Here is a 27,383-nt window from a genome sequence, read left to right on the forward strand (position 1 = left end):
CTGCTCTTATCGAGTGTAAAGCCCGCAAAGGAAAGAGGACATCCTGGCGAAGCGGTTCGAAGGCTGCCCTTGCGAGAGTGAAGCCCGAGATCCCTTTTATCAAGTGATGCTTCTATTCATGGAAGCATCTGCAATATTAAGGTAGGTAACTCGTTGATTTCTGTCGAAACACCATAGATCGAGGGATGCTCTCGCGAGAGTGAAACCCGAGATCCTTCTTATTGAGTGGTGCGGTAAATATCAAGATTAAGGGCGACCTCACCGATTTCAATTACCTTGATATATGTTGTCAAGGTCATGACTCCGAGTGACCTTCAGAAGGTTTTAGCCGTCGCTCGTTATTCGTTAAAAAGTTATTAACAAAAAAAGTTTGGAAATTATAGCAGCTAATTTGAGTATTGGAAGGCATAAATAACTATAATATATATATATCGAAATAGTTCACGCATACACTTTCCACGCGAAACGAGGTGGCGTGGGTTCGTGGCGCGCTTTACAAGCTCGTTTATTGTATATTGCCACAAATATTCACACATATGATCGACTAACTTTATCTTCTTTAATACGACCTCTACTTAAACAAACGAGTTTGTAAAGCGCACCACGAACCCATGTGACAACTCGTCTCGCGTGGAAAGTATATGCGTGAACTATTTCGACATATATATTAGTTATTTGTGCCTTCCAATACTCACATATATTCATGTTGAAAAAAGAAAAAGAATTCGCTTGTTGACTTGATTCCGTAAACACACTCCCCGTACTCCCCCGCGCGGGACGAGCCACACGCGCGAGCGAAGAGCGGCCGCACGGGCGCGCGACGGGCGGGACCTATTCAGCGCGAGTCGACGGCGCAACCACATATCCCTAATACGCGCGCGACAGCCGCGAGAAGAACGGTGCGGGTGTTTACTCATTTATGTTTAGCATTTACTTTCAACAAATGGTCCTGTTAATTCACCAATTGCATCTTGGTTTATAGTTTGAATATTTTGTCAACTTCAGCATTTACACATGAGAGACATTTTCAACAAGGATAAACTTTTATCCAAAGATACTATTTATGTTTAACACTTGAAACAGACATTTATTCTACTTCATTAGAAGGATTATTTGTCATATGATTATTTCTTATATTGTGTTATTTACATTGAATGTTTATTTCAAACTGATAATCTTCAAATATGTTCTAATATTATAACTACATTGACAATTTGATAAAAATCTAGAAATACACAATCTCTCTACCGAATCATAAGACATGTGTCGTTTCCCATCCTAAATCTAGAGGCCAGGCTTATGCGTAAGCTTGTACATTAAACAGAATGTCTATTCCTCGCAGAAAAACACTCATTCAAGATGACTTTCTGATCGAAATCGAACGCGAACGTAGTTGTCCTTTCTCAATCCACTCAATCCACTGTATATTTGTACGACACGTTTGTTTGTTAACCGGAACATCCATTTATCGGTCGTACGTGCCAGCTACTACGTCAGCTATGTAATTAGCGCCGAATGAAAGAGAATTATGAATTGCATTATACTGTGAATTGCAATGTGGAGTTCTCTACACTTGTAATATCTAAAGAAGTTAAAAATTGCGTTTTTCAGGCATACTAAAATATATACTTAAACATATGCAATATACATTTATTTATTATATCTCTTGAAATATTATATAATATAGATATTTATTAAATAACTGTGTGAATTTGTAGCTCGATTATCTATCTAGTCTAGTCAACAAATAGAAATTTAGGATTAATGCTGTCAACGGCACATATTTTATAATTTATTCAGCTTTGTTGGACGATGTTATAACCGTTTAATGCAATGGTGGTAGACTCGCTCGTAGTTTCAACTCTTTGGACTTATTGTCAGACTCAGTAGAACTCTGACTTTTAGCGCGTTGACAGTGTGTTGTTCTATTTCTATTAAAACAATTTATTATCTTAAGGAAAAGTTTATTCGTATTTATATAACATATACGTATGGTAACAAAAGTGACTTCAATACGATAGCAACATTATTTTCATGTGTAATTTTGTGCTAAATGAGAATAATTTTTGACAAATTTTTCGCAATTACGCAACTGTTACATTTATTCACATTTATTTTTTTCACCTGGCGATTCTAAACATTCTACAGGCATGTTTAAGGTAGCCTAAAAGCATTATTCCTGCTGCTACCAATGCAGTTCCTCCTATAACCATAACTGCATACATGTGTAGTAGAAGTAAATAACAATATTCTTCTTGGTTAACATAGTACACAGGCATTAGGTTTTGTATTAGGTGATGCATTTGATATTTGTTTATGAAGACAGCACCAGGAATGAACGGTAAAATTACGATAGAAGTAATAGCAGCTACATTGCCGCAGTAAAACACTAGGAATGTTTAAAAAATTAATTATATAATTTATTGTTTTTATTGTTATATATCGTTGATATATCCTTGATATATCCTTGATGTGTATCGCTTCAAAGTTGTTCACTATTCTTCATTTCTTCCTTGTATTTTTACAAAACATATGCTGTAAGATGTTAAATTGCTTAACGTCCCAATTTTTCTGCACTTTTCAAAATAATACCCATATATGTATAGGGTTTTACAATCGGCCCAATTCTGAACCAGTATTAGTTATTACACTGACACAGTATTGGGCCGATTGTAAAACCCTATATATGGATAATTAAAATAACAATAAATACGTTATTGCCAAAAATATATTTGTATTCCGTGTATTTATTATTTGTCATATGGGACAAATATATTCAACATATAATTTTATTTATTATCGTTATAAGTGTAAGAAAATTAATCTCAAAGAAGAATAGAATGACCCCATTTATGTTGCATCACGACTGGGCTATAGCAAATTGGTTGAAAATGTTGTTTACTTGCAAAAAGTAAATTTAAATTGTTTGGATTATATAGAATTCAATGGATTCATTGAAAAAAAATAACACCCATAGAGGTATTAGAAATAAAACATGAATGCAGCTGCAGTATTATGATTTGAAAAAATTTATCAGGCAGTAATATTGATTTACTGTATTAAATGTAAAGTACTACGGACAAAAATTAATGAATGTTTGTTTCTCACATAAAATACTGATAATATTTTAATCGAAGTCCGCGCGAACGCATGACTGCTGCTGTTCGTTGAATGTCTGTTGGCGTCAAGTCAATCGATCGCCCGTTCCTTTCCGGCAGAAACATTAATTCGCGAGTGTTTCGATCTCACGGTAGTATTTTCTCTACCACCTCATATTATACGTTTTTGCTGAATTAGACAATTTGAAAATTTAAAAATTAGTACTAGGAAAATTTAAAAATTAAATATTTATATCTTGTGAAAAAAAAGAAATTCTCGTCGATTTCTTTTTGTGTTAGACGTGTGTCGTTTCTCGCAATGATCAGTGTCGCGCGGCATTTTAGATATCATAAGATTCTTCTTCTTGCAGTTGGCTTATGGCCTTATCAGCAATCCAAACTCGTACAGTTTCAGCTGATGTTATTTTTCAGTATTTTGCTCAGCTGGATTGTGTTCCAGGTACATTTAAATTCGAAAATATATTTATAATTATATTATAATTTTTTTACTTTGGTTTTTGCGATTGAAAATACTCTTTTGAATACAATTTCACGATCGTCTGTCTATCTGATGTATTTGTGTTTGTTATTTTTATAATCTATTTGATATAGTTTATTAATTTTGCGTTTTGCAAAAGAGTAGTATATTATTATACAATTGCTATAATAAATGATAAGAATTACACAGAAAGAACGGTTTTTGCTAAATTATCTAAAAATTTAGCAAGATACAAATCTGAAAATAATTTTGTTGCCATCAAAATAATTATAGAAGGTCGCTGAAGTATGATGATGCTGCAAAAAAATTTGACATTTTAGCAATCAGTTTGATCTACATAATTATTTTGTATCTAGCTAAATTTTTAGATACTTCGGCAAAACCGTTCTTTCTGTGATATGAATTGCTCATTACATTATTATAGTATGTGGAAAAATAATTGGCTATTTTATATCTGCAGTTAAGTTAATCGCGTAAAAAAGGCTTTTTTAAATTAAAAAATTATTTTTTTTTTTAAATAAATCTATAAAAATCGATTGTAGTTTGCAGTGTTTGTGTCTGCCAAATGCACTATAAATATTGCTATCAAGGTTCTCTCAACTGCATCACTTTTTATTATGTATACAATTGAATACAATTCGTTTCGAATTAAAAATCAAATTGTAAGTTGGTCTTTTGCTGTATGCAATTAATTAATATAAATAACATATAGAATAAATATTTTTGATATAAGCCAGACTTTATACAAAATAGCTTTTTTCCAAATTTCCAACGAGACTAATAAAAAAATAAAATGAAATGTTGATACCAAAGGTGAAGCGATTCTCGGAGAGCTTGAACGCATCTGTGACGAACTAGAAGATAAGAACGAAATAGCTATCATAAAGAAATACGGAAACAAAGCGAAGCGTTTTGCGGGCATAATTATATGTAAGACAATTTCTTTTGATATTTAATACATATTGCACAAGAAGAGTAGATTACAATTGTAATTAAATAAATTTATTTAATAATTTTTACTTATTCTAAATAAGTCTAGATATCATATTTTGAAATAAAAAAAATATAATTAGACATATAGTACCTGATCAAATGTTTTAGGACAATCATTTTTTGACAAAGTTTTATATAATTCCGTTATCAATAAGTCAACTGAATATGTAAATGTGTTGAAAAAGAAGAGATATCAAATAATTTCGTAGATTTTAGAAATTATAAAAAAATATATATTGCCAATGTGAGATAATCGTAAATATGACTAAAATGATTCTCTCCAAATTTTTAGAGGATCACGTTCTTGTGACAACAAAACGATTCAGCAAGTATTTGGAACAATCCGCGGTTTCATATTAATTATTATTAATTTTTTATTGATAATTTATTCTCTGGCGGTCGATAGCAAAGAACGATTCTCTGCAAATTTTTAGGGAATTACGTTCTTTTGACAACAAAACGATTCAGCAAGTATTTGGGACAATCCGCGGTTTCCCTTAATTGTTATTAATTTTTTATTGATAATTTATTCAGCGGCGACCGGTCGCAAAGAACGATTCTCTCCAAATTTTTAGGGGATCACGTTCTTGTGACAACAAAACAATTCAGCAAGTATGTGGGACAATCCGTGGTTTCCCTTAATTGTTATTAATTTTTTATTAATAATTTATTCAGCGGCGACCAATCGCAAAGAACGATTCTTTCCAAATTTTTAGGGGATCACGTTCTTGTGACAACAAAACGATTCAGCAAGTATTTGCGACAATCCGCGGTTTCCCTTAATTGTTATTAATTTTTTATTGATAATTTATTCAGCGGCGACCGGTCGCAAAGAACAATTCTCTCCAAATTTTTAGGGGATCACGTACTTGTGACAACAAAACGATTCAGCAAGTATTTGAAACAATCCGCGGTTTCGTATTAATTATTATTAATTTTTTATTGATAATTTACTCTTTGGCGGTCGATAGCAAAGAACGATTCTCTTCAAATTTTTAGGGAATCACGTTCTTGTGACAACAAAACGATTCAGCAAGTATTTGAGACAATCCGCTTTTTCCCTTAATTGTTATTAATTTTTTATTAATAATTTATTCAGCGGCGTCTGATCGCAAAGAACGATTCTCTCCAAATTTTTAGGGGATCACGTTCTCGTGACAACAAAACGATTCAACAAGTATTTGCGACAATCCGCGGTTTCTCTTAATTGTTATTAATTTTTTATTAATAATTTATTCAGCGGCGACCGATCGCAAAGAACGATTCTCTCCAAATTTTTAGGGGATCACGTTCTTGTGACAACAAAACAATTCAGCAAGTATGTGGGACAATCCGTGGTTTCCCTTAATTGTTATTAATTTTTTATTGATAATTTATTCTCTGGCGGTCGATAGCAAAGAACGATTCTCTGCAAATTTTTAGGGGATCACGTTCTTGTGACAACAAAACGATTCTACAAGTATTTGCGACAATCCGCGGTTTCTCTTAATTGTTATTAATTTTTTATTAATAATTTATTCAGCGGCGATCGATCGCAAAGAACGATTCTGTCTAAATTTTTAGGGTATTACGTTCTTGTGACAACAAAACGATTCAGCAAGTATTTGGAACAATCCGCGGTTTCATATTAATTGTTATTAATTTTTTATTGATAATTTATTCTCTGGCGGTCGATAGCAAAGAACGATTCTCTCCAAATTTTTAGGGTATCACGTTCTTGTGACAACAAAACGATTCAGCAAGTATTTGGGACAATCCGCGGTTTCCCTTAATTGTTATTAATTTTTTATTAATAATTTATTCAGCGGCGACCGATCGCAAAGAACAATTCTCTCCAAATTTTTAGGGGATCACGTTCTTGTGACAACAAAACGATTCAACAAGTATTTGCGACAATCCGCGGTTTTCTTTAATTGTTATTAATTTTTTATTAATAATTTATTCAGCGGCGATCGATCGCAAAGAACGATTCTGTCTAAATTTTTAGGGTATTACGTTCTTGTGACAACAAAACGATTCAGAAAGTATTTGGAACAATCCGCGGTTTTATATTAATTGTTATTAATTTTTTATTGGTAATTTATTCTCTGGCGGTCGATCGCAAAGAACGATTCTCTCCAAATTTTTAGTGATTTACGTTTTTGTGACAACAAAACGATTCAGCAAGTATTACTAATTGTAAGTGTCCATCCATTGCACTGTTTGGATAGTCGACTCACAAATTTATAGTTTTCAAGTCGTAATAAATCGACGTATATACACTTGTTGTCAAAAAAGTATTTTAATGACTCATATTCATATATAATACGAAGGCAAATTCTTTCATTCAAATTTATTCACTTTTGCAAGTGTAGCGTGTTCTAAGACCTGCATTTTGCAGTGCTTAGTACTTTATTGGCGATAATTGTAGCCGATTTAGATTATTTTGACATCAGTACAACCTACAGTAAGACCGAAGAATCAACGTTACTCTTAAAGAGGGAAGGTACCGTGCAAGTTTACACGTTGGAATAAAGTATATAAAACTTCCACGATGAGAAAGGACAACTGCTTTTGCGCGCGGGACTTCGAGTAAAAAGTGTCATGCAAATATTTTTCTGTGGGAAGTAAACATCGGTTAAATTTCCCTCGGCGTCAAATCGATCGGTCGCTTAATTGCCCTTTTTTTCTGAATAAGAACACTATGGTTACAAGTGGTCCGATCTCACGATGTAATATTAAGGTGGTATATAATTAAGCAATTTAGAATTAATGTTAAAGAAGGAAAATTTTAAAATATTTTATGGACATTTTAAAAGGAAATGTGCAAATTTTCTTCGTCTTCTTTGCATTTTATTCAGACGCGTGTCGTTTCTCGCTAAGTGATATGCCATGATCTGCATCAATCGGCATTTTAGCTTCAATCGTATTCTTCTGCTCTCGATTGGCTTATGGCTTTATGAACGATCAAAATTTTTTCAGCTTTAGTTATCGTTGTTTTTTGGTTTCTTGATTAGTTGTGTCGTATTCCAGTTTATTAATGAAATAATTTGCATATCGCAAAAATGCATAATTGTAATTTTGGCAATTTAGTATTTTCATCAAGACTTTTTCTTTTCTACATGTATCTATGTGATTTTGAGAGATCATTCGACTATGGCACCACCAAATATGCTTCATTAGCAAATCTTTTTCCTTGTAGACGAACTTTATAATTGCAGCTTTATAATAAGAAACTATTTGCAGTTATCGCATCGAGAAAGCAATGATGATAAATATGTAGGAAAATATTAGCCTGAAGGAAGAGATTATAATTTATAAAGAAATAATTTATGCTGTAGATATTTATCGTAAAGCTATCAAGTCAGTATTTATCTAATAATATTTTAATAAAATGTGTAAAATGCAATGATTGATTTTGTTCGAAGGTTCTCCGCATTTTTATTGTCCAACTTTCAGGGATCGCATTTCTGTTTAATAATGGTTGGTGTGCTTTGTTTAAGTCTCAATCTTTATAAGGTAAGTTTTTCTCGCGTCATTTTTGTACATTGTGACACAGTCTACAATATAAAATTTTATAAGAAATTTTAATTAAAAGTTTTTACAATCTTGATATCACGATATTTGAATTAAAAGACGTTTTTGTAACTTTATTTGTATTTAAATTGATTAACTATAAGAATACATGAAACATTGATTGGAACATTGCATTTTAGATGTCTGTTACTGCGTCGTTTGAGAAGGTGATGTTGAACAATGTTTGGTACATCTCGTGATTGTATATATCATTTTTATATACTTGTTTTTAGCCAATTATGCTGGACAAAAGTTACTGATCACAATGACAACGTATATTCTACTGCGTAAGAAAGACTGTTGACCTTGAAAACGTGTATCAATATAAAACTTTTGTGTAATGAAAATAAATCTTAACACACTTCGTATGCTGATTTAGGGCTGAAACATTTGAATAATTACTTTAATGTTTTAATTTACTGACTAAGTATTTCTAAATATAATATCCCCGCACACTAGATCTTGCGTCGGCTCTCATAGCCCACTATTTACGTTATTTATTAATAAATAAATATATATGTTTAAGTATATATTTTAGTGTGCCTGAAAAAAACGCAATTTTTAACTTCTTTAGATATTACAAGTGTAGAGAACTCCACACTTTTTCCTCGGGTGAGGGAGAATAGGTGCCTTTTGTCTGTTGACAACCTAGCACAAACGATGTAAACCGTTCCTATTAGGAATATGGGAACAAATGCTACGAGCATGCTATTTTATCTTGCCTGTTCCCTTAAGGAATTTAAAAACAAAATAAAGCAAGTTCCAATTTTTGTTCTTAATCATGCTATAAATATCAATTTCCGCGAAGTAACCCGCGGCTCTAAGATCCTCGTCTAATTTGATCCTAAGATCATCGTATTTATGACACTGTAACAAAACATGCCTTAAGTTCTCGCGTTCATATCCGCAATCGCATCGCTGAGTATCGACATAATTCATCCTGAATAACGACGTGCCCAAATTGTAGTGGTTCGCTCTAATCCTATTGATGAGGGTCACAAAATATCTTTCTGCGTTTATCTTGCTGAACCACGGCTTGCGGGCCTTCTCATCGTAAAATTTAGTAAAGTAGAAGATTCCCTTATAAGCTGAGTCCCGTTTTATAGCATCTTGAGTAGCCTGCCAAGTTTCTTCTTTTGCAATCGTCCCCAATCGGGACCTCGATGCTCGCATCCGGAGGCTCCCGTGCCGCCTCCCTGGCCAAACTATCCGCCAGCTCGTTCCCGGCAATACCAATATGGGAGGGGATTCAAACAAGTACGATCCTCATGTTTAATTCCCTCTCGAGAGAATAAATGAGCAGTCTAGTTTCTACCGCATATTTACTCTTCTGCACTGATAAGAGATTATTTCGGATAGCAGAAAGGGCAGATTTGCAGTCCGACATGACTACAATATGATTATCTCTTTCCTCTCGCGTAACTTTCATGAGTTTCAACGAGGTATTGATAGCAAAAATCTCCGCGGTGTACGATGAGCACAATTTAGACATACTAATCTTATACGCAGTATCCTGTCCGTCAATAACAATACTCGCGCCCGTGGCAGGCCATTCGGGATTATGCGAACCATCCGTGAATACAATCTCCGCCTCGCTATTTAACTGGTATTTCGTGATAATGTCCTTTATCATAGTTTCGTCAGAGTATTTGTTATCTTCTTTCCTAATCAGCCCAAAGGAGAAGTCAACCGTGGGGATGAAAGTGTGTGCCCCAAACTTGCCCCGGAATATTTCGTGTTTTTTCGATGGACCAATGAGAGGCCTGAAGGGAGCACACCTCCTCCAGACTCTAGACATCAGGGACATCACATATGTAGGTTGGCGAAAGCGTACGCGAACCTCTCGGTCATAGGCTCTCTGCATTATATCGCATAATCCGTCCAAGTTATGAGCGATGGCTTTGTATACAAAATTCCTGGCGAGCATCTCCGCCCGATCACAAAGCTTTCTGACCTTCGCCTCAGCAACAATGACATTGTTCGGGGTGCTGTTTCGATAACCCAGTGCCGTCCTGTGCCCTTATATTGTGTTCTTTCCAGTTTTAGAATAGAATTGGCATTCCTAGGATAGACAAAACTCCCATAATCCGTAATCGAACGTACAAGGCTTTTGAAAGCACTAGCGCAGTGTTGACCTCCAGTCCTTTTGAAATTCTGCTTAAATAACATATAACGGCGTTCGCTTTGTCAACCTTGCCCCTCACCTCTCGAATTTGATGTAAAAATTTTAATCCATTATCGATCCATATTCCTAGAAATTTTGATTCCTCACTGTTAAAGACCTCGCAGCCCTGAATGGATATACTCTGGGTCTTATTGTATAGACCGTACTTATTAAAGAACTCGACGAGGACAGTCTTCTGAGGCTCCAAATCAAGACCAACATTGCGCAATCTTTCTGCAACCAAATTAACAGCGCACTGCAGATTTATTTTTAAGTATTGCCGTCCAAGTCCCGAGGAATTAGAAGTTTCGGAAGCATGTACGAGCAAAGATGATGAACCTTCTACAAGTTCGAAACCCAGAGGTCGACCTATCAAAGATTTCGAGACGTTATCCGATCGAGCAAAAAGGCGGAGGTCAGACTATTTACTCAAAACGCACAGCACAGCGGAATTGGCTTTTGCAATGAGTATGAGTCTTCGTTCATCTGGAGCCGCCAATGCTGCCTCTATTGTCAAGGACGTCACAACTTTATCTCCATCTCATGCTACTAAGTATAAGACAGCTTACAGAGCTGCCGATCTTCCTCTGTGTAAAGAAATTTCCAGCGATCTTGCACTTTCCGATCTTGTAGAAGATAAAATGACTAGAAAAACCTATCAGTTGATTCGCAAAAGAGAATTACAAAACAACGCTAGAGTTTACCCTTTGTATCATAAAGTTTCGAATGCTAAAACTCGATGTTATCCGCCGGATATTAAAGTTACAGAGACTTTAGCGGAAGTTCCATTACAATCGTTATTACACCACATAGCAAGTAGAATTCTTTCAGTACAGAATGACGTAATTCAAACATTACCTGAAAAAAAAGTCCGTAGTTTGGAATTAATTGCAAAATATGGATTTGACGGTTCTTCTGGTCAAAAGCAATACAAACAAAAGTTTGAAGACGAGGATACGTCAGACGCGAGTATTTTATTAACATCACTTGTACCATTAAGAATAACCGGCAGTAACGATAAAAATCTGTTGATTTGGCAAAATCCAAAACCGTCTTCTCCAAGATTTTGCTCTCCAATTAAATTACAATATATTCACGAAAACGTTACTTCAACTTTGGAGGAAAATAGTTATGTTGAAGATCAAATAGCTAAACTTGCCTCATTTGTGACAATTATCGACGGAAAAGTTATTACTGTTAATTTCAAGCTTCTCTTTACGATGATTGACGGTAAAGTTAGAAATACAATAACGATTACGAAATCCAACATGCGCTGTTATTTATGTGGAGCCACGTCTAAAAAATTTAACAATCTTGATGAAGTTAGTTTATTACCAGTAGACGAAAAAAATTTGCGGTAACGGTTTAGCTACGTTAAGGTAAATGCATCTATTTGCGTCCGTGCACCTATTTGCGTCCAAATCTGATTAAAAAGTAATAAAATCAATTAATATCCACACTTATTGATTCATGAAGAATATTTATTCCATTCTATAGACAATATTTTATAATTGCGTCTATTTTAAAATGTGTTTCATTGAAATTAAAAAAATATAACACGGTTTCAATTTTCATAGTGCGCGCCGTAAATGACCATCTGTGTATACGCGTGCTCTGAGGGCAAATTCTTAGTAGATCGGACGGTGAAAGTGACTGTCATTTTTATCGTTGTTGCGGATCCTGAGAAATAATCACGAAGTAAGTCCAAGTGTTTTAAGCAATCCAGCTCCACAAGCTACTCAAAACGTGTGATTTCATCACACGAAAGGTCAGTAAATTATTAATTTCACACAATAGTAGCAAAGCAACGCAACAACATCCTAATGTATATGCGTGCGTCCGGTTGCTTCGAATATTCAAAGTAATTGAATCGTCAGTGTATTCATGCTAAAAATTGTCGTGAATGATGCGAAAAATATCACTTTTTTGATGTGCACTGTTTTTTTCTGCGGCACAACTTATAAAGTAACATAAGTTTTATCAGAATAATTCAAGTCCACCATAACCTCTGAAGAGCAGACGCAAATGGGGGCCCTACACATTCTGTTTCTATTTGCGACCGAAAACATTCAATACATATTCGTTTTATCCATGACCATGACGGACGCAAAATAGTGCAGTCAAATCGTTTGCGTCCTGACGCAAAGGGGGCAACGCAATGGACGCAAATACGTTCGAAAACTAATCAGGCGGACGCAACGACGTACAATAATACCTTCGCGTAATTTTAGAATTTTCCGGTGCAATATGTAGCAATTTGTCAAAACAAAAGCTTTTTTCCATAAAGAAATATATATTTTTCAATCAGTAATGATTTTTAATCAAATTGGAATAGATTATACTCGTATATTGGTCTTCTATTCTGCTATAACCCTTACATGGACGCAAATAGGTGCATTTACCTTACATGCTTAGATCCACTTTATGGAGTATTTCTTACATTTAGGTTATAAACTGGGTACGAAGAAATGGCAAGCACGATCGAAAGAAGACAAAGAAAATGTAAAAATGCGAAAAGAGGCTATACAAAAGGGTTTCAAATTGCGATTTGGACTCATTGTTGATGCTCCAAAAGTGGGAGGATTCGGTACCAGTAATGATGGCAATACTGCTAGGCGATTTTTTGCTTATTCGTCTGAGTCGGCCGAAATTTTGGGTTTGGACGCTGAATTGCTAAATCGTGTTCACATTATAATGCAAGTTCTGTCATGCGGATACGCTGTGAATGTAGATCTTTTCAAAAGTTATTGCATAGAAACTGCGAATATGTTAGTGCAAAGTTTTCCATGGTATTGCATGCCAACGTCCATTCATGAAGTGTTGATTTATGGTCCCCTCATTATTGAATGGGGACCATTGCCGATCGGGCAACTATCCGAGGAAGCCCAAGAATCGCGAAACAAAGATATCAAGAAATACAGAGAAAATTATTCGCGAAAGCATTCTAGGGAAAGTACCATGAGAGACGTGTTTCAGTGGTTGCTTGTGTCTTATCCGGTAATCTCGAGTTTGCGCATAACACCTCCGAAAAAAGCGAAGCACTGTCATTCGAGGCCATACAGTTATTAAGTCCTTAGTGCACGGAACCGAGGAGTCTTCTACCTCGGATGTCAGTTCAAGTACGACGGACGACTGTAGCGATTAAATTTGTATGTATTGTAATGTTTGTAAATAAATTGAAAAAATAACAAATATACGTTATATTTTTTATTTAAAAGTAAGTCATTTTGGATCCGCCATTTTAAATCTTGAAAATCTGATTTCAGATTTGTAATCAGCGACCCCGAAAACCCCCGAGTAACAAGTTTCAAGAGAATCCGGTTGATTTTTACAAATTCGTCCGCTATATTGAATCCGCCATTTTGAATTTTAAAAATCTGACTTCAGATTCGTAATCAGCGACCCCGAAAATTCCCGAGTGACAAGTTTCAAGCGAATCCGGTTGATTTTTAAAAATTCGTCCGCCATATTAGATCCGCCATTTTGAATTTTGAAAAAAACAATATCAAATTCATAATTAGCGACCTTGAAAACCTTTATATACCATTTTTTGTTTCAATGAAACTAATTTTGAATTTATGTCCGCGTTTTTCTGGAATTGGCCCACTGCACCGTTGATAATAGATCTAAATCACAAAATTTACAGTTTATGGACACCAATTGTTTATCTTTAAATTAAATACATGCTAAGCTTAAATAAATAAAAAATTAAAACAGAAATATTCTACATACCTCCAGGAACACCCTCCATTCCGCAGTTGCGATCAAATAACACTCCTGTCGAAAGTTACACTCGTTCGACCGAAAATCGCTTGTATTTATACGCAGCGAGTGCTACTCTCTCGAAGGGCAATTTCATACTGAGATAGAAAGTTAGATATTGAAGATAGCCTCCCCTTTTTTTGCCATTACATGCATGGAGATGTTCCCTATAAAGCTGTATAGTTATAAATCTAAAATAATAAATTTGATTTTTCGACTTTTGGCCACGTTTTCGGGATTTCCGCCCATTGTGCGGTGGCAAAAGTTAAAGATCCCGTGATATCTCGTGTAGTTTCAAGTACCAATTTTTAGTTTAAAGTGTTACGCGATGGAATTTCACAAATTTAGCTGCGGCAACCTGCGGCACGCGTTGTACGGTCATTTTTGCTAAGCTAGATTAGGTTACTGAGTCGAAAATCTGTTAAGGGTCGGCAGGAGACTCAGGCAAACTCAGGTGCACTCAGGTGCACTTTATGCACTAAGTGCACGTTAAACTGCACTTTAACTCCGCAGCTAAGCCAACCCGACAGAGGTCTCCACCGTGTCTCCTGCCGACCCTTAAAAGTTATTTATATTACAGAATCACGATCGAGTGACGATCAATTCATACATACATATAAGGACATATTTCTTATAATGAAGAATACCCTGCGAATGGGCTTCAACGAACAGGTTCAGCATATGGAGGAGAGTTTGACGGCAAAGAATAATCATCCCTTTAAATTAAACTCAGATGACAAGGTCACAATATCAAAGCTATTCCACAAATTTCGATTAAAATGGCAAGAAGCTTCAAGAAATCTCAAAACATTTGTACACCAACAAGAGAATTGGCTAAATAACTCAATATATTTGCCAGTGAATACCCTGTATTTTTTAAAATTTGTAACAGCAAGATGTTTTATTTATATCTTATTTATAGGTAGACTGTTATGACATGTCATTCTGTTAAATTACCTCTATACTAAATTGACTATATTTTTTCCAGAATGCTTTCGCACCTAAAATATCATCGACAAGTAAGTTTGGTCGTCCTTCCATGGAGTTTACGACAGCTAGTGAGCAATCGAAGCGAAGAAAAACCGCTGAAATGCGCACAACATACAGCACTGAGGAGTTATCCTACGCAACTCAAATGAAGCTTCGCTCTTCTGGAAAACTTGATGCTGCCAACATTGTAAAGGAAGTGACTACATCGAGCCTAACGAGAGCGTCAAAGTACAAGGCAGCTTTTCAAGCAACCTCAAACGTTGCAATTCCTATGTCAGATGATGCCACTCTTTCAGTAGTCGTTGAAGCGAAATTAACCAAGAACCAATACTCGCTGATCAGACAATCAATGAAGGAGCATCACTGCAATCTTTACCCGCCTTACGATAAAGTGTCGCAAGCCAAAGTTCGGTGTTATCCACCTCGTTCAGATGTAACGATAACTGAAACCAGTGCAGAAGTCAAATTGCAAGCATTATTAAATCATACTGCTGAACGCATTTTGCTCGTGCAAAATGACGTCATCAAACAAAAGTTTGTTGCAGGAAACCGTGAAACATATGAACCTTATATGTAAGTGGGGTTGTGATGGAAGCTCGGGGCAAAGCGAGTATAAGCAAAAGTTCGCAAATGAGAACAGCTCAGACGAACATGTATTTCTCACATCACTCGTTCCTTTGCAACTGTTATTCGTCGACTGTAAATCAGACTCAAAAATAGTTATCTGGAAAAATCCGAGGCCCTCGTCTCCTCGATTTTGTAGACCGATAAGGTTACAATTTCTTCACGAAGACGTGCAATCGACTGTGAACGAAATGCACCATATACAAGAGCAAATAAAATCTCTTGATCCATTCAACAAGGTTGTTGATGGAAAAAAGATCTCAATAACTTACAACATGGTTTTCACAATGATAGATGGGAAAGTATGCAACGCAGTAACGTCGACGAAATCAACTTTGCGTTGCTACTTATGCGGAATTACGTCAAAGAATATTAATAACCTCGATCTTGTAAAAAAGCAAAAAATAGACAAGTCTAATTTGCGGTTCGGATTATCAACGTTGCACGCGTGGATCCGCTTATTTGAATGCTTGTTACATTTGTCCTACAAACTCGGGATTAAAAAGTGGCAAGCACGTAGCACAGAAAAAAAGCAAATTACACAGGACCGAAAAAAAATTATTCAGAAAAGCTTTAAGCAACAGTTAGCTCATTATCGATCGCCCAAAATCCGGATATGGCAGCACCAATGACGGGAACACAGCTCGGAGTTTTTTTTAAAACACATCGGTGTCTGCTTCAGTGGAGGAATAGTTATTTGTGTAACAAGTGTCGTTTGTGTAACAACAACTCGCCTTCGGCTCGTGCGTAAACTCCGCACCCGGGAATTTTCATCTTTACACACGGCTTACACTCCCTATTTTATGTTGCAAGTGCCTGGAAAGTGGTCTATCACGCACGCGTAGCGTGCGTAATGGGGCACTTTCGATGCACGTGTTGCATAAACTCTAATAACGATTTCATGTGATTTTACAATGTCAAGTAGCCACGATGTGAACGTCAAAAAATTCGAACAGTATGCCAGTAGAAACTGCGAAATTATTTGTAAACACGTATCCGTGGTATCCCATGCCTATTACGGTACATAAAATATTAATTCACGGACCGCAAATCATAGAATCGGCCTTATTACCAATCGGGCAACTATCTGAAGATGCGCAAGAAGCCCGTAATAAAGATATAAAAAAAATATCGTGAAAGCTTTTCGAGAAAATGTTCCAGGACGAAAACTATGGAAGATGTTTTCAATTGGTTAACAGTATCTTCAGATCCTTTGTGACGTGGCCCCTTGGGCCCGTCACATAAGCCTGTGGCTCGTGCGGAGCCCCGAACTCCATTCTCGCGATGGAGTGGACCAATTTATTTTGCGCGGGCATTGCTGGCCGTTTAGTGACGTTTTCAGGAGGAAGCGGCCGTACGGCCCTAGTTTCGGCAGACTGGCGCCACCCGACGGGGCGGAAACGCACCACCGAACAAGGCGCCGAGGACCGAAGGCGCGAGAGGGATCGCCACTGTGGGGCCGATAGCGAGCGAGCGCGGACGTCCGGCGAGGACTGATAGCGAGCGAGAGCGGAGGTCCGGCGAGGACCCAGGGCGGATTGTGAACGAGGGCGGCGGTCCTACAAGCCCTGTCGAGACCAAGGGACCGAGGATTGGCGAGACGTGAGCGGCCGGCAATCCCGACAAGGTAACAGGTGGCAGCGAGGGCGGACGGTCGCGTACCGAGTAATTTTGAGAGAGGCGCGTATGATCCGATGGTGATCTACGCGTCCTTGCCGTGAATCGCCCGTCGCTACCCGTAGAAACGCTGTGGGACTTCTTTTCTTCTCGACTCAACCGTCGTATAAGTACGGGCGATCGGAGGAAAAATTACTTGTCGCGTATTACGGTAGCTCTTTTGCGCGTCCGATTATCGATAGGTTCGGCCAGGCCGGAGGCCCCACAGTCATCCCGTTAACTTGCGTGTTAGATTCGGAGGTAATTATAGCGGCATACCGCGGCCCCCGCGTGTTAATTGTACGCCCGGCGACTTCCGCGGGAAGCGTCCAGATCACGTGCCGAGGACGTGAGACCCGCGTGGTGCTTAGATGTGCGGTGCTGTTTGGCGAACCGTACTTAGAGTTTTGCGTTTCTATTTTGCGGATACTATTTCTATTTTGCGAATAATATTTCTACTTTGCGGATCATATTTCTATTTTGCGGCTATCCGATCTAACGTTTTGTGTTTTTATTTTGCGGATACTATTTCTCTTTTGCGGATACTATTTCTATTTTGCGAATAATATTTTTACTTTGCGGATCATATTTCTATTTTACGGTTATCCTATCTAGAGTTTTGCGTTTCTATTTTGCGGATCATATTTCGAGTTTGCGCTTCTATTGGGGCGAGTCCTATTCCGTTTTTCGGATAACATTTCTATCGTTCGGATCCTATTTCGAGATATGCGTTTCTCGATCGCGGAGAATAGTTAGCGTGATGCGTGCATTTGTGGAAGACCATTTTTAGAGTCTTCGCGGGTATCTTTCGCGAAACGTAATGAGAATCTACGCGTTCGGTTAGTCATCTTGGGATCCGTTGCGTTGAGATCCGTCCGATTCGCGAGGAATGTTGCGGATGACCGTTGGAGCTCGTGTATTCTATCCGATATTGTGGGAATCTCTCCCGTCATGCTGTGTAAATACAATTTCTGATATCTATTTTCCGCAGATTCTTTTGCTTCCTCATAGAGGAAGCTTAAATATGTGATGGTGAAAAAAATTTTTTTTTGAGATTTTGATGGAAATAGGTTTAGAATGTTTTAAAATGTCGAAAAATCGTATTAGTAAAAAATGTCCGGAAGTATGTATGTATGTATGTATGTATGTGTGTGTGTGTGTGTATGTACGGATTTTTTTTTATGTTTCGCCTAACCACTGTCAACGTCTCCTCGAGTTACCTGGTCATTGAACTACGACCCTCTGCCGCTGATGGAGCAGCCGCCGCGAGCGGTCAGAGCAGCGTTATTCGGTTTGGAGCCTTACGAGGATAGAGAGAATCTTTAGCGTAGATTATCTAGAATCATTTGGATTCATTTCGCGCATTTCGAGTTATTTGGAGCAAAAGGTGGTGTGGCCTCCTCCACACCTAGCGCCCAACACATTTCGCGTTCGTACCCTGCTCTGACACCCGCTCCGTATCATTGTGACGCTGTACCTTTGTACCGTGGTGCCTAACCGCCATGCGGCAGTATAAAATAGCGTTGCAAATTTGGCGCCCAACGTGGGGCCCGAAAATTTAAAAGTTGACGTTGGTTTGGCGAATCATTCTGGTTGCGAATTTTTGTGTTGATTTTTGTAATTTTGTGGATATTGATGAGTTCGGTATATGATGTCGGTAGATAGCGCATATGATTTTGGCCACAGAGTTTGATTCTCAATAGTGACTTCCCTGCATGCAAAGTAAAGAAAGACCTACCAGACTGTGAGACCGTTATGGTGAGAAAACATGTAAGTAGGCACTCGGCAATCAAACGTTGGTCCCCGGAATAAGGGAAGTTTATGGAAATATGCGCGATCTACCTAATGCAATCCTGCCGATAGATTATCTGTTCTGTCGTTATTTGATTTGAGTTGTATTGATTGAATTTATCTTTATATTGTGAGGCTGGAAGCGAACCGCTCGCCATTATCGAATATTACCATGACCATGAAACTTTGGGTGGGCTGAGTGTATAACGAGTTCGTATTGCTGCCGACTTGTTATCGTGAAACCGCGCGGTGTTTACGTTTCGAGCCTTCGGTATTTGGGGGGAGGTTTCGGCGTTCACGTTGACCGTGGCGGACTAGAGACGCGAATAATATTTTGATTCCGTATACCGGGTGAGCTTATGCGATGGCGACCGCTATCGACCCGGATTTCGGAGTTGTCCCTGGAGCAACTGCATGAGCAGTTGATAGAAAGAGGCCTGTCGACGGATGGAATTATACCGACTCTGCGAAATCGACTACAGCGTTATGAACGCACCCTTCGGGACGGACTTGCTGGGACATCCCCCCCCCCCAAGGAGCACCCGGAACACGCGCTAGAAGCCAATGGAGGTCAGGATTTTCGGGGAGATGCTCGGAAGGTTCTACCGGCACCCCAGCTTCCGTGGTTGGGGGCGCGACCACGAAACGAGGCTCCGCGACGAGCCGGAACCTCGGCCCCAGACGTGTATAACACAATGAGACGGTGGAATCTCAGCTTCTCGGGAGCCCGCGGAACCAACGCGAAGGCATTTCTGATCCGGATTGAAGAGGGCCGGGCCCTCTTCTCGGTGGCGGACGACGACATCCTCAAATGTCTGCTGTTTTTCTTGTCAGGAATCGCGTTACATTGGTTTCGGCAGAGGCGCACCCAGTGGCAGAGTTGGTCAGAGTTCGAGTCCGCGTGGAGGTCCCGTTTCGGGGATCCCGACTTTCAGTTCGCATTACGAGAGGAGATTATAAAGCGTACTCAGGGCGAACACGAGTCGGTTGCAGATTACCTCACCTGTATGACTACCCTGCTCGACCGTCTTAGTCCACCGTGGTCAGTCGACGAGCAGCTCAATTATGCTCACCGGAACATGCTACCACGACTGCAATTGGCCCTCCATCGGGACGATTTCCGAACGTTCAATTCGCTGGAGCAACTCGCCACTCGATTCGAGAGGACGCACCTCGCCGTTAAACAGTATCGGGCCCCGCCGCTACCGGATAACTCCATGTTCCCGGAGTTGGCGTACCACGCACCGAAAAAGGGCGCGAAGCCAGCCACTGCCGCGGTCGCGACTCCGGCCAAGGCCCCGAGGCCGAGCGAGACACCCTCCGGGGGAGAGAATGTCTCTCAGGTAGACTCTCCGACCGCTACGCATTCCGCGCGGGAAATCGTTCGCAGTCCACCGGAAAGTGCTGGAATTGCGCAAAAATTGGTCACCTCGCGCGCGAATGCACGGAACCACGCCGTGTGTACTGTTATCGCTGCGGGCGTGTAGGCGATACCGTGCGTACCCGTCCGATTTGTTCGGGAAACGCGACCGGGAGTACGTAAACCGGGCCCTTACGACTCCGCGAAAGCCCTCGGGGGCCCAAGTCGTCCCGAATCCACGGGAGGAGGGTTGTGCCTACGGCACCGTTCCCGCCAAAGGGAGTCCGTCTCTCGGTTACTTTCGCTTGCGGGTAGGAAAACACCCGTTAACCGCTTTAGTGGATACCGGATAGAATCGTACCCTTCTGGGCTGGGAGGGTATTTGTATTGTTCATCGGCTCGGCGTGCAAACAAAAATCGGACGTACCTTTCGAATACAAACGGCCAACGGAGAGATCGCAGAGGCTCATGAGGAAGTCGAGTTATCCCTCACTCTGAAAGGAAGGACGCAGACTATATCGGTCTGGCTATTGCCGAATTTGTCGGCCCCCGCTCTTGTCGGAGTAGATTTTTTGCGTGCCTTCGGGATTATTCTCGACTTCGCTTCCGGCCGGTGGAGCTTTGCGGACCAAACGTCCGTTACGTACGGTTTCGAGACAGAGGAGCGAGCCCTTAAAGATTATTGCGAGCTCGCACGCATGTCCCCTCAGAAAGAGACTCGATTACAGAACTTTCTGAGAACTCGTCTCCCCGCCGCCGTGGCGAGTCCAGGTATTACCACCTTCACGGAGCACCATATTGACGTTGGAAGGCACCCACCGATAAAGCAACGATGCTATCTGGTATCGCCTAAAGTTCTAGAAGCTATGCGTGAGGAGGTTCGAGCCATGTTAGAAGCCAGAATTATTGAACCATCGCACAGTGCCTGGTCAACTCCCGTGGTAATGGTCAAGAAACCTAACGGAAAATATAGGTTTTGTTTGGACTTTCGTAAAGTCAATGCCGTTTCGAAGAAGGATGCCTACCTTTCACTTACTGCGTTCAGATTCCCCACCCGGGTGCACCCAGTCACCCAAAAAGCGTTCAGATTCCTTTTAGGGTGCTCCTGCGGACGTTAGGTGGGACGTTCACATTGTCACTCTATCTACCCGAGAGGGTGGAAAAACCACACGGGTCCTTGAGCCGGGTGGAACGGGTGGGATGATGCATCAAAGGACTTCTTCCTGTAGTAAAAGGTGCGTTCCAAAATGCATCGACAATCGACAATATGAAAATTTATATTTGAGGTTAGTACGCTACAGATATTTAATATTTTCAATACAGTATTTCAATATTTTTTGATACTTATAAAATATACAGATGACATTCATGCGCAATGGACATCATCTAATTTATGTCGAAATAAGAATCCTCCATCCTTTGAATTGATTTGTCCTGTTATACGTACTAGTATTTAATTCTCTACTAGTTACACGGATCAAGACATACTTGGTAAGATATTTATGTATTATCGTTTATTGTTATTTTATATATTATGTAATTTATTCTGAATCTGAGATACTTGTGTTACTATTTGTTGTAGCCGTTACCTGCTATTGTTAAACATGGATGAACGTCGGCGAGCTGTTGCTCTTACTGCGATTACTCTCAGTAATGATTTTCTCCGTTGCCATGTAATTTTCGATACAGATAGTGAAACCAGTAATTCTGATTTAGATGAAAGAGATATGAAAAAAAAATTCAATTACGTGGACGGAAGCCTCCAAGGATAAAAAATTACGTTGAAGTAACTATGCCAAGATTTAACACACAGCAGTTTAGAAGGCATTTTCGCATGACCCCAGCAACGTATGAAAATTTAGAAGCAAAGCTTAGTCCTATTCTCTCTTTGTCTGAAGGAAAAGCTGTAATTCCAGTGAGAAAGCAATTATTGGGGTCGTTGTGGTTATTGGCAACACCTGATTCATATCGGTAAGTTTCTAATAAACATTTGCTCTTGTATAAGCAAAAAATGTGTAATAATTTAGTTAATATGAATCTTTCATTTAAGTTCTGTTGGTGAAAGGTTCGACCTTGCCAAAAGTTCGTTAAACAAAAGTTTTATGAGAGTCGTTGAATGTTTGAATGATATATCAGGCCAAATCATTTTATGGCCAAGAGGCCAAGACCTTGATAGAGTGAAAGCCGATTTCAACCAAAATTCATTACTGCGAGGCATTATTGGTGCCATTGATGGTACACATATTCTTATAAAAGCTCCTAAGGTATGTAATTATGTTATTGATGTCAATTGTAAAAATATGTGTGTTCGAGATTCCGTTAACGTTGCGCCGTCCGATCAGATGGCAGCATCGATCGGGTATCGACGCCCGATCACCGCGACAGCTGGCGCACGCACGGGCGCGCTCATCGCCAACGTCTTCCTCGCAATATTCAGAGTTGTACAAATGGCCGCGCAGTGATCAGACGCACGACGTGTGCTCTGTGCATTTTTGATTGTGACTACACATTGAAGTGCCCACCGCAGTAATTACAGCTGCCGAGATACTGCATTAACATGTAAAGCGACCGCCCATCCAGCTCTACTCGGATACATCAACACGACGACTCAGGCTCACATGTGCGCGAGTGCCGACCGCCACGTGTCTCATCGGCTCACGGGCTAATCATTACGAGGAGGGCAGTTAATATAACTGCCTCGCCCACTCACGAACGATATACAAAGACTTCTTATACAAAGACTTCTTATGTTTAGTGAACTCCGAAAGACTGCCCACCACTCTCAGGTCAGACTGTATATATCTATTCTCGCATTAAGGACGGCTCAGACTGTGTTCTGAGTTACATTTTATATTACAGAATAATTAATTAACACCTTCCACGCGCGTCCTTCTCATCCCGCTTCCATCGCCGGGATTAATCAGCGATTTCGCGAACAATGTGATATTGTAGTAAGTACTTGGAAATAGGAGAAGAGAAAAAAAAGTATTATATGCATTTCTTTCTTTCATTCCAGATTGACTCCCAATACTATAGAACCTATAAGAAAACGTATGCCATAATTTTGCAATCAGTCTGTGATGCCCGTATGAAATTCACTGACTGTTTTGCAGGATTTGCAGGTTCAGTTGGAGATTTAAGAGTCTTCAGAAATTCAGATTTGTGGAGAGAAATTCAAATAGATAAACAATCCTTCTTTCCCAATGATGAATTTATTATTGGTGATAAGGCATACCCTGTCTTAACATGGTGTATTTCCCCATATATTGACCGTGGTCAACTTACAGCTGTAAGATATTTCGTTACTTATTCTTATATTTTTTTCTTGTAGAATTGATTTAAATTTGTACATTTTGTGATATCTTCTTTTCAGGCCCAGATAAAATTTAACACCGTTCTTTCATCAAAACGGTCAGTGATTGAACGTGCATTTGCACTACTAAAAGGTAGATTTCGTAGACTAAAGTTTCTTGATATGAACGTAGATGAAATGATTCCCCATGTTATAATTGCTTGCACAGTATTGCATAATATATGTTTGGATGGCATTGATGAAAATGATGTAGAAGACTTTATACAGGAAGGTATGGAAATGGAGATTGAGGAGGCTTATGCTAGAAATATACCTAATGAAGAGGCAGAAGTAAAACGTCAATATTTGTGTGCACTTGTCGCTGAAGCTTAATATTGACACACAATATCATCATTTTTGCTTCCTCATAAAGAAAGCTTCGTTTTCGTCAAAAAAATTTTTGTCTCAGCTTGTCTAATCAGATTTATTGTTGGCATTAGTATGATTCATAGAATTCGCATACAGATTTTAACAAGAAATAGATGAGAAGGCATGGATAATTAAAGATATTATCTTAATTATCGAACTTACTTAGTAACACATGATAAAATACTTACTACTTAAAATAATCAATTATACTAGATAACTTAACTGTTTCATGTACAACTAGGAGAAAGATAAATAAAGTAATATATCTTTTCCTAACCGTAATTAAAAAAAATGACTTTTCACAAAATAAAAAGTGTGCAAGTAGAAACTTGCACATTGCTTCTTCATAGTTTTTAAGTGTGCAAGTAGAAACTTGCACATTACTTCCTAAAAATTTTTAAGTATCCTGCAAATTATAAATTTGCACATTGCTTAATCAACATTTTATTTCGCTCATAAAGCTTCCTCTGTGAGGAAGCCAAATTAATAAATATCCACTAATAATGCATCAAAGAAGAAACAAGCTTCCTCATAGTAGCTTTATGAGCGAAATAAAATGTTAATTAACCAATGTGCAAATTTATAATTTGGATACTTAAAAATTTTGAAAAAGTAATGTGCAAGTTTCTACTTACACACTTAAAAACTATGAGGAAACAATGTGCAATTTTCTACTTGCACACTTTTTCTATATTTTTATGATGAAGAATTAGAATAAAATAATTAGTATCACATTCATTTATCTGGTGTATTTAAGAAAATCGCATTGTCTTTGTTAAAACAAAATTTTTTGTAAAGCTAATTGTTATATTTTAACAAAGAAAATGTGATTTTCTGATATGTACCAGATGAATGAATGTAATACAAATTATTTTATTCTAATTCTTAGAATAGAAATAGAAAGAGATAGGAACTAAGTTAAACCGAGATTAAAGTTAATCTACATTGGTTGAAGTTAATCTAACCAGCCTAAAACTCATCTAAAATGTACCATTTCGTAATGTAAAAGTTATAAATATATTGTAAGATAGATAGATATAATAATAAAAATAGTAAGATATATTGTAAAATTTAAGGATAAGGATAACATTGTAAAATTAAGGCTAATAGGAATAATTTATGGATAATAAAACATCTTTTAGTTATTTCTTATCTTTAGTTATTTATTGAATTAAAACTTTTTAGGATTACATTATTATGTACGAACAAAGAAATAAAAAAGTAAAATAAATTGTCGATTTTTAATTATAATTTTTAATCTTTCTATCATCTTTCTATCTTCTTGTCAATAATGAAAAAACTAAGGAGCACCATGACTTCACAATATTACCTTACGTATCACAAAAAATGGTTTCTGACTAGAAGAATGGAAGCATTTCAATTTAAGAATTGTAGTATGAAATATTTATCTTAAGAACATTGAATGTCAAGTAAGAGATAAACATATTAAAGAATACCTTACAAAATAAATATAATGTAATAACATATAAAATAATGTTATAAGAAATTACATAGTTGTATGTAATGAGAAAGACAAAATAACTTTTTAACACTTGCGCTTATAGAACTAAAAATTCGCATTAAATATTTTTAAGCTAAAGTAAACATTGAAAAGACTGTGTGTAATCTAATGTTACATATCATATAGCATAAGCTATCTTTGGCAAAAAAAATTAGTTTTAATCGCTATTCCAAAATATAAAGGGCCCATCCAGACAAACTTGCATAGCTACATAACCATATGTATAACAAAAATTATCCACAATCACATCTATTTTAAAGACATACGTAAAATGCAAGTAGATAATTTTCTTTATGCAAATGGTTATACGTTATACATCTATACAAGTTTATCTGGATAGGGCATTACATTAAATATATAAAATATGAATTAGTAAAGAAACAACATATTTTATGAACAGATATGTAATGAAAACACAGCCAAATATTGCATGAAACTACAGTATAAGGAAATCTATGTTCCAATAAAACATTTTGAAAGATAAATACTTTTGTGAAATTCTACATTATAAAGAAATCTGTTAACCAAAAAAAAAAGAAAAAAAAAGGAATAAACTGTTTCAACTTGTTACAGCTTTTCCAATAATTTTTCCATTTGTTCTTTATAAACTTGTATAGCTTTATCTTGTCTTTCCATCTTCTCTTTATGCCGCTGCATTCTAACTTGCTCCCGTTCCTTTGCTTCTGTTCTTTGTTGTTTACTCCATTTGTCCAATTCTTTCGCTATTTTACTTTTTTTCCGATTTGAATTTTCTTTTTCATCGCTGTCAGAACTAAATGGTGATACTGCTCTTTCCGAATGCGGACATACCCTCTTCTTTAATGTTGATGATATTGAAATAGGTTTCACAATTGGTTTTTCACCCAAAACAGCCTCCATCTTTTCGTAAAATTTATATGTTTTCAGTTCTGCTCCACTCTGGTTATTGTGGTCTTTTACTTTAGTATACGATTTTCTAACGTCTTTGAATTTGTATTCGCATTGAATACGATTAAAGCTCCACAAGGGATTTTCTTCTTTCAAATCATCTGCAATCATTTGCCACACCTTACGTACTATTTCTAATTTTAGTATTTTTGAAATCACTTTCGTGGTTCTTCCATTTGGAAATAAGTGATCTCACAGCATTGGCATCTGTCCACTTAACAGGTGCAGAATCCGATGAAGAAAGAGACTGTGTATCATATGTATCTACAATGAAACGTTTATAAAGTGACAGTAAAAGAAAAACACAATAAATAAATCAAGTTTCTGTTAATTCAATATATACCTAAATTATTGGATCTAATCAGTTCTTCTGTACTAGTTTCATCAGCATCAGATGAAACTGAAGGAACAATACCAGTATTACAACTTTCTACAAGAGAATGATTGTATTAATAGAAAAGAAGTTAATAAAAAGAAATCAACAGTCTATTTATTAAAAAATGTACATACCTGAATTGTTACTGACTGTACTAAGATTAAAGAACTGCCTTGTTTCTAATGTGTCAGGAATCATCATAAGAACATCAGCTGTAATAAATCATGCTTATTAGTTTATAAACACACATGCACACAAAATTAGCATTATAAAAAAAATTGTTTTAGCAAAGAAAATGTGACATTCTGAAATACACCAGATGAATAAATGTGATACAAATTATTT

At 37.7% G+C, this 27,383-nt stretch overlaps 1 protein-coding gene across 3 annotated transcripts; it reads left to right on the forward strand.

The window, feature by feature from the left end:
- LOC139809725 (uncharacterized) lies at positions 1 to 25,982 on the forward strand. 3 transcript variants are annotated; one of them, XM_071772861.1, is made up of 9 exons: positions 1 to 141; positions 15,060 to 21,778; positions 21,852 to 21,983; positions 22,075 to 22,142; positions 22,209 to 22,463; positions 22,543 to 22,756; positions 23,509 to 23,781; positions 23,866 to 23,938; positions 24,014 to 25,982. In XM_071772861.1, the coding sequence occupies exons 5-9, from the start codon at positions 22,285 to 22,287 to the stop codon at positions 24,175 to 24,177; spliced, it is 903 nt and encodes a 300-aa protein (XP_071628962.1). In that variant the 5' UTR covers positions 1 to 141; positions 15,060 to 21,778; positions 21,852 to 21,983; positions 22,075 to 22,142; positions 22,209 to 22,284; the 3' UTR covers positions 24,178 to 25,982. The 3 variants fall into 3 exon arrangements, 2 of the variants coding, with proteins under 2 accessions (XP_071628962.1, XP_071628961.1); XR_011731163.1 differs by lacking the exons at positions 22,543 to 22,756; positions 23,509 to 23,781; positions 23,866 to 23,938; positions 24,014 to 25,982 and having other exon boundaries at positions 22,209 to 22,252; XM_071772860.1 differs by lacking the exons at positions 1 to 141; positions 15,060 to 21,778; positions 21,852 to 21,983 and having other exon boundaries at positions 22,089 to 22,463; positions 23,866 to 25,982.
- Positions 25,983 to 27,383: the final 1,401 nt, after the last annotated feature.

Source organism: Temnothorax longispinosus, chromosome 3 (assembly GCF_030848805.1).
Source record: "Temnothorax longispinosus isolate EJ_2023e chromosome 3, Tlon_JGU_v1, whole genome shotgun sequence".
Taxonomy (NCBI): domain Eukaryota; kingdom Metazoa; phylum Arthropoda; class Insecta; order Hymenoptera; family Formicidae; genus Temnothorax; species Temnothorax longispinosus.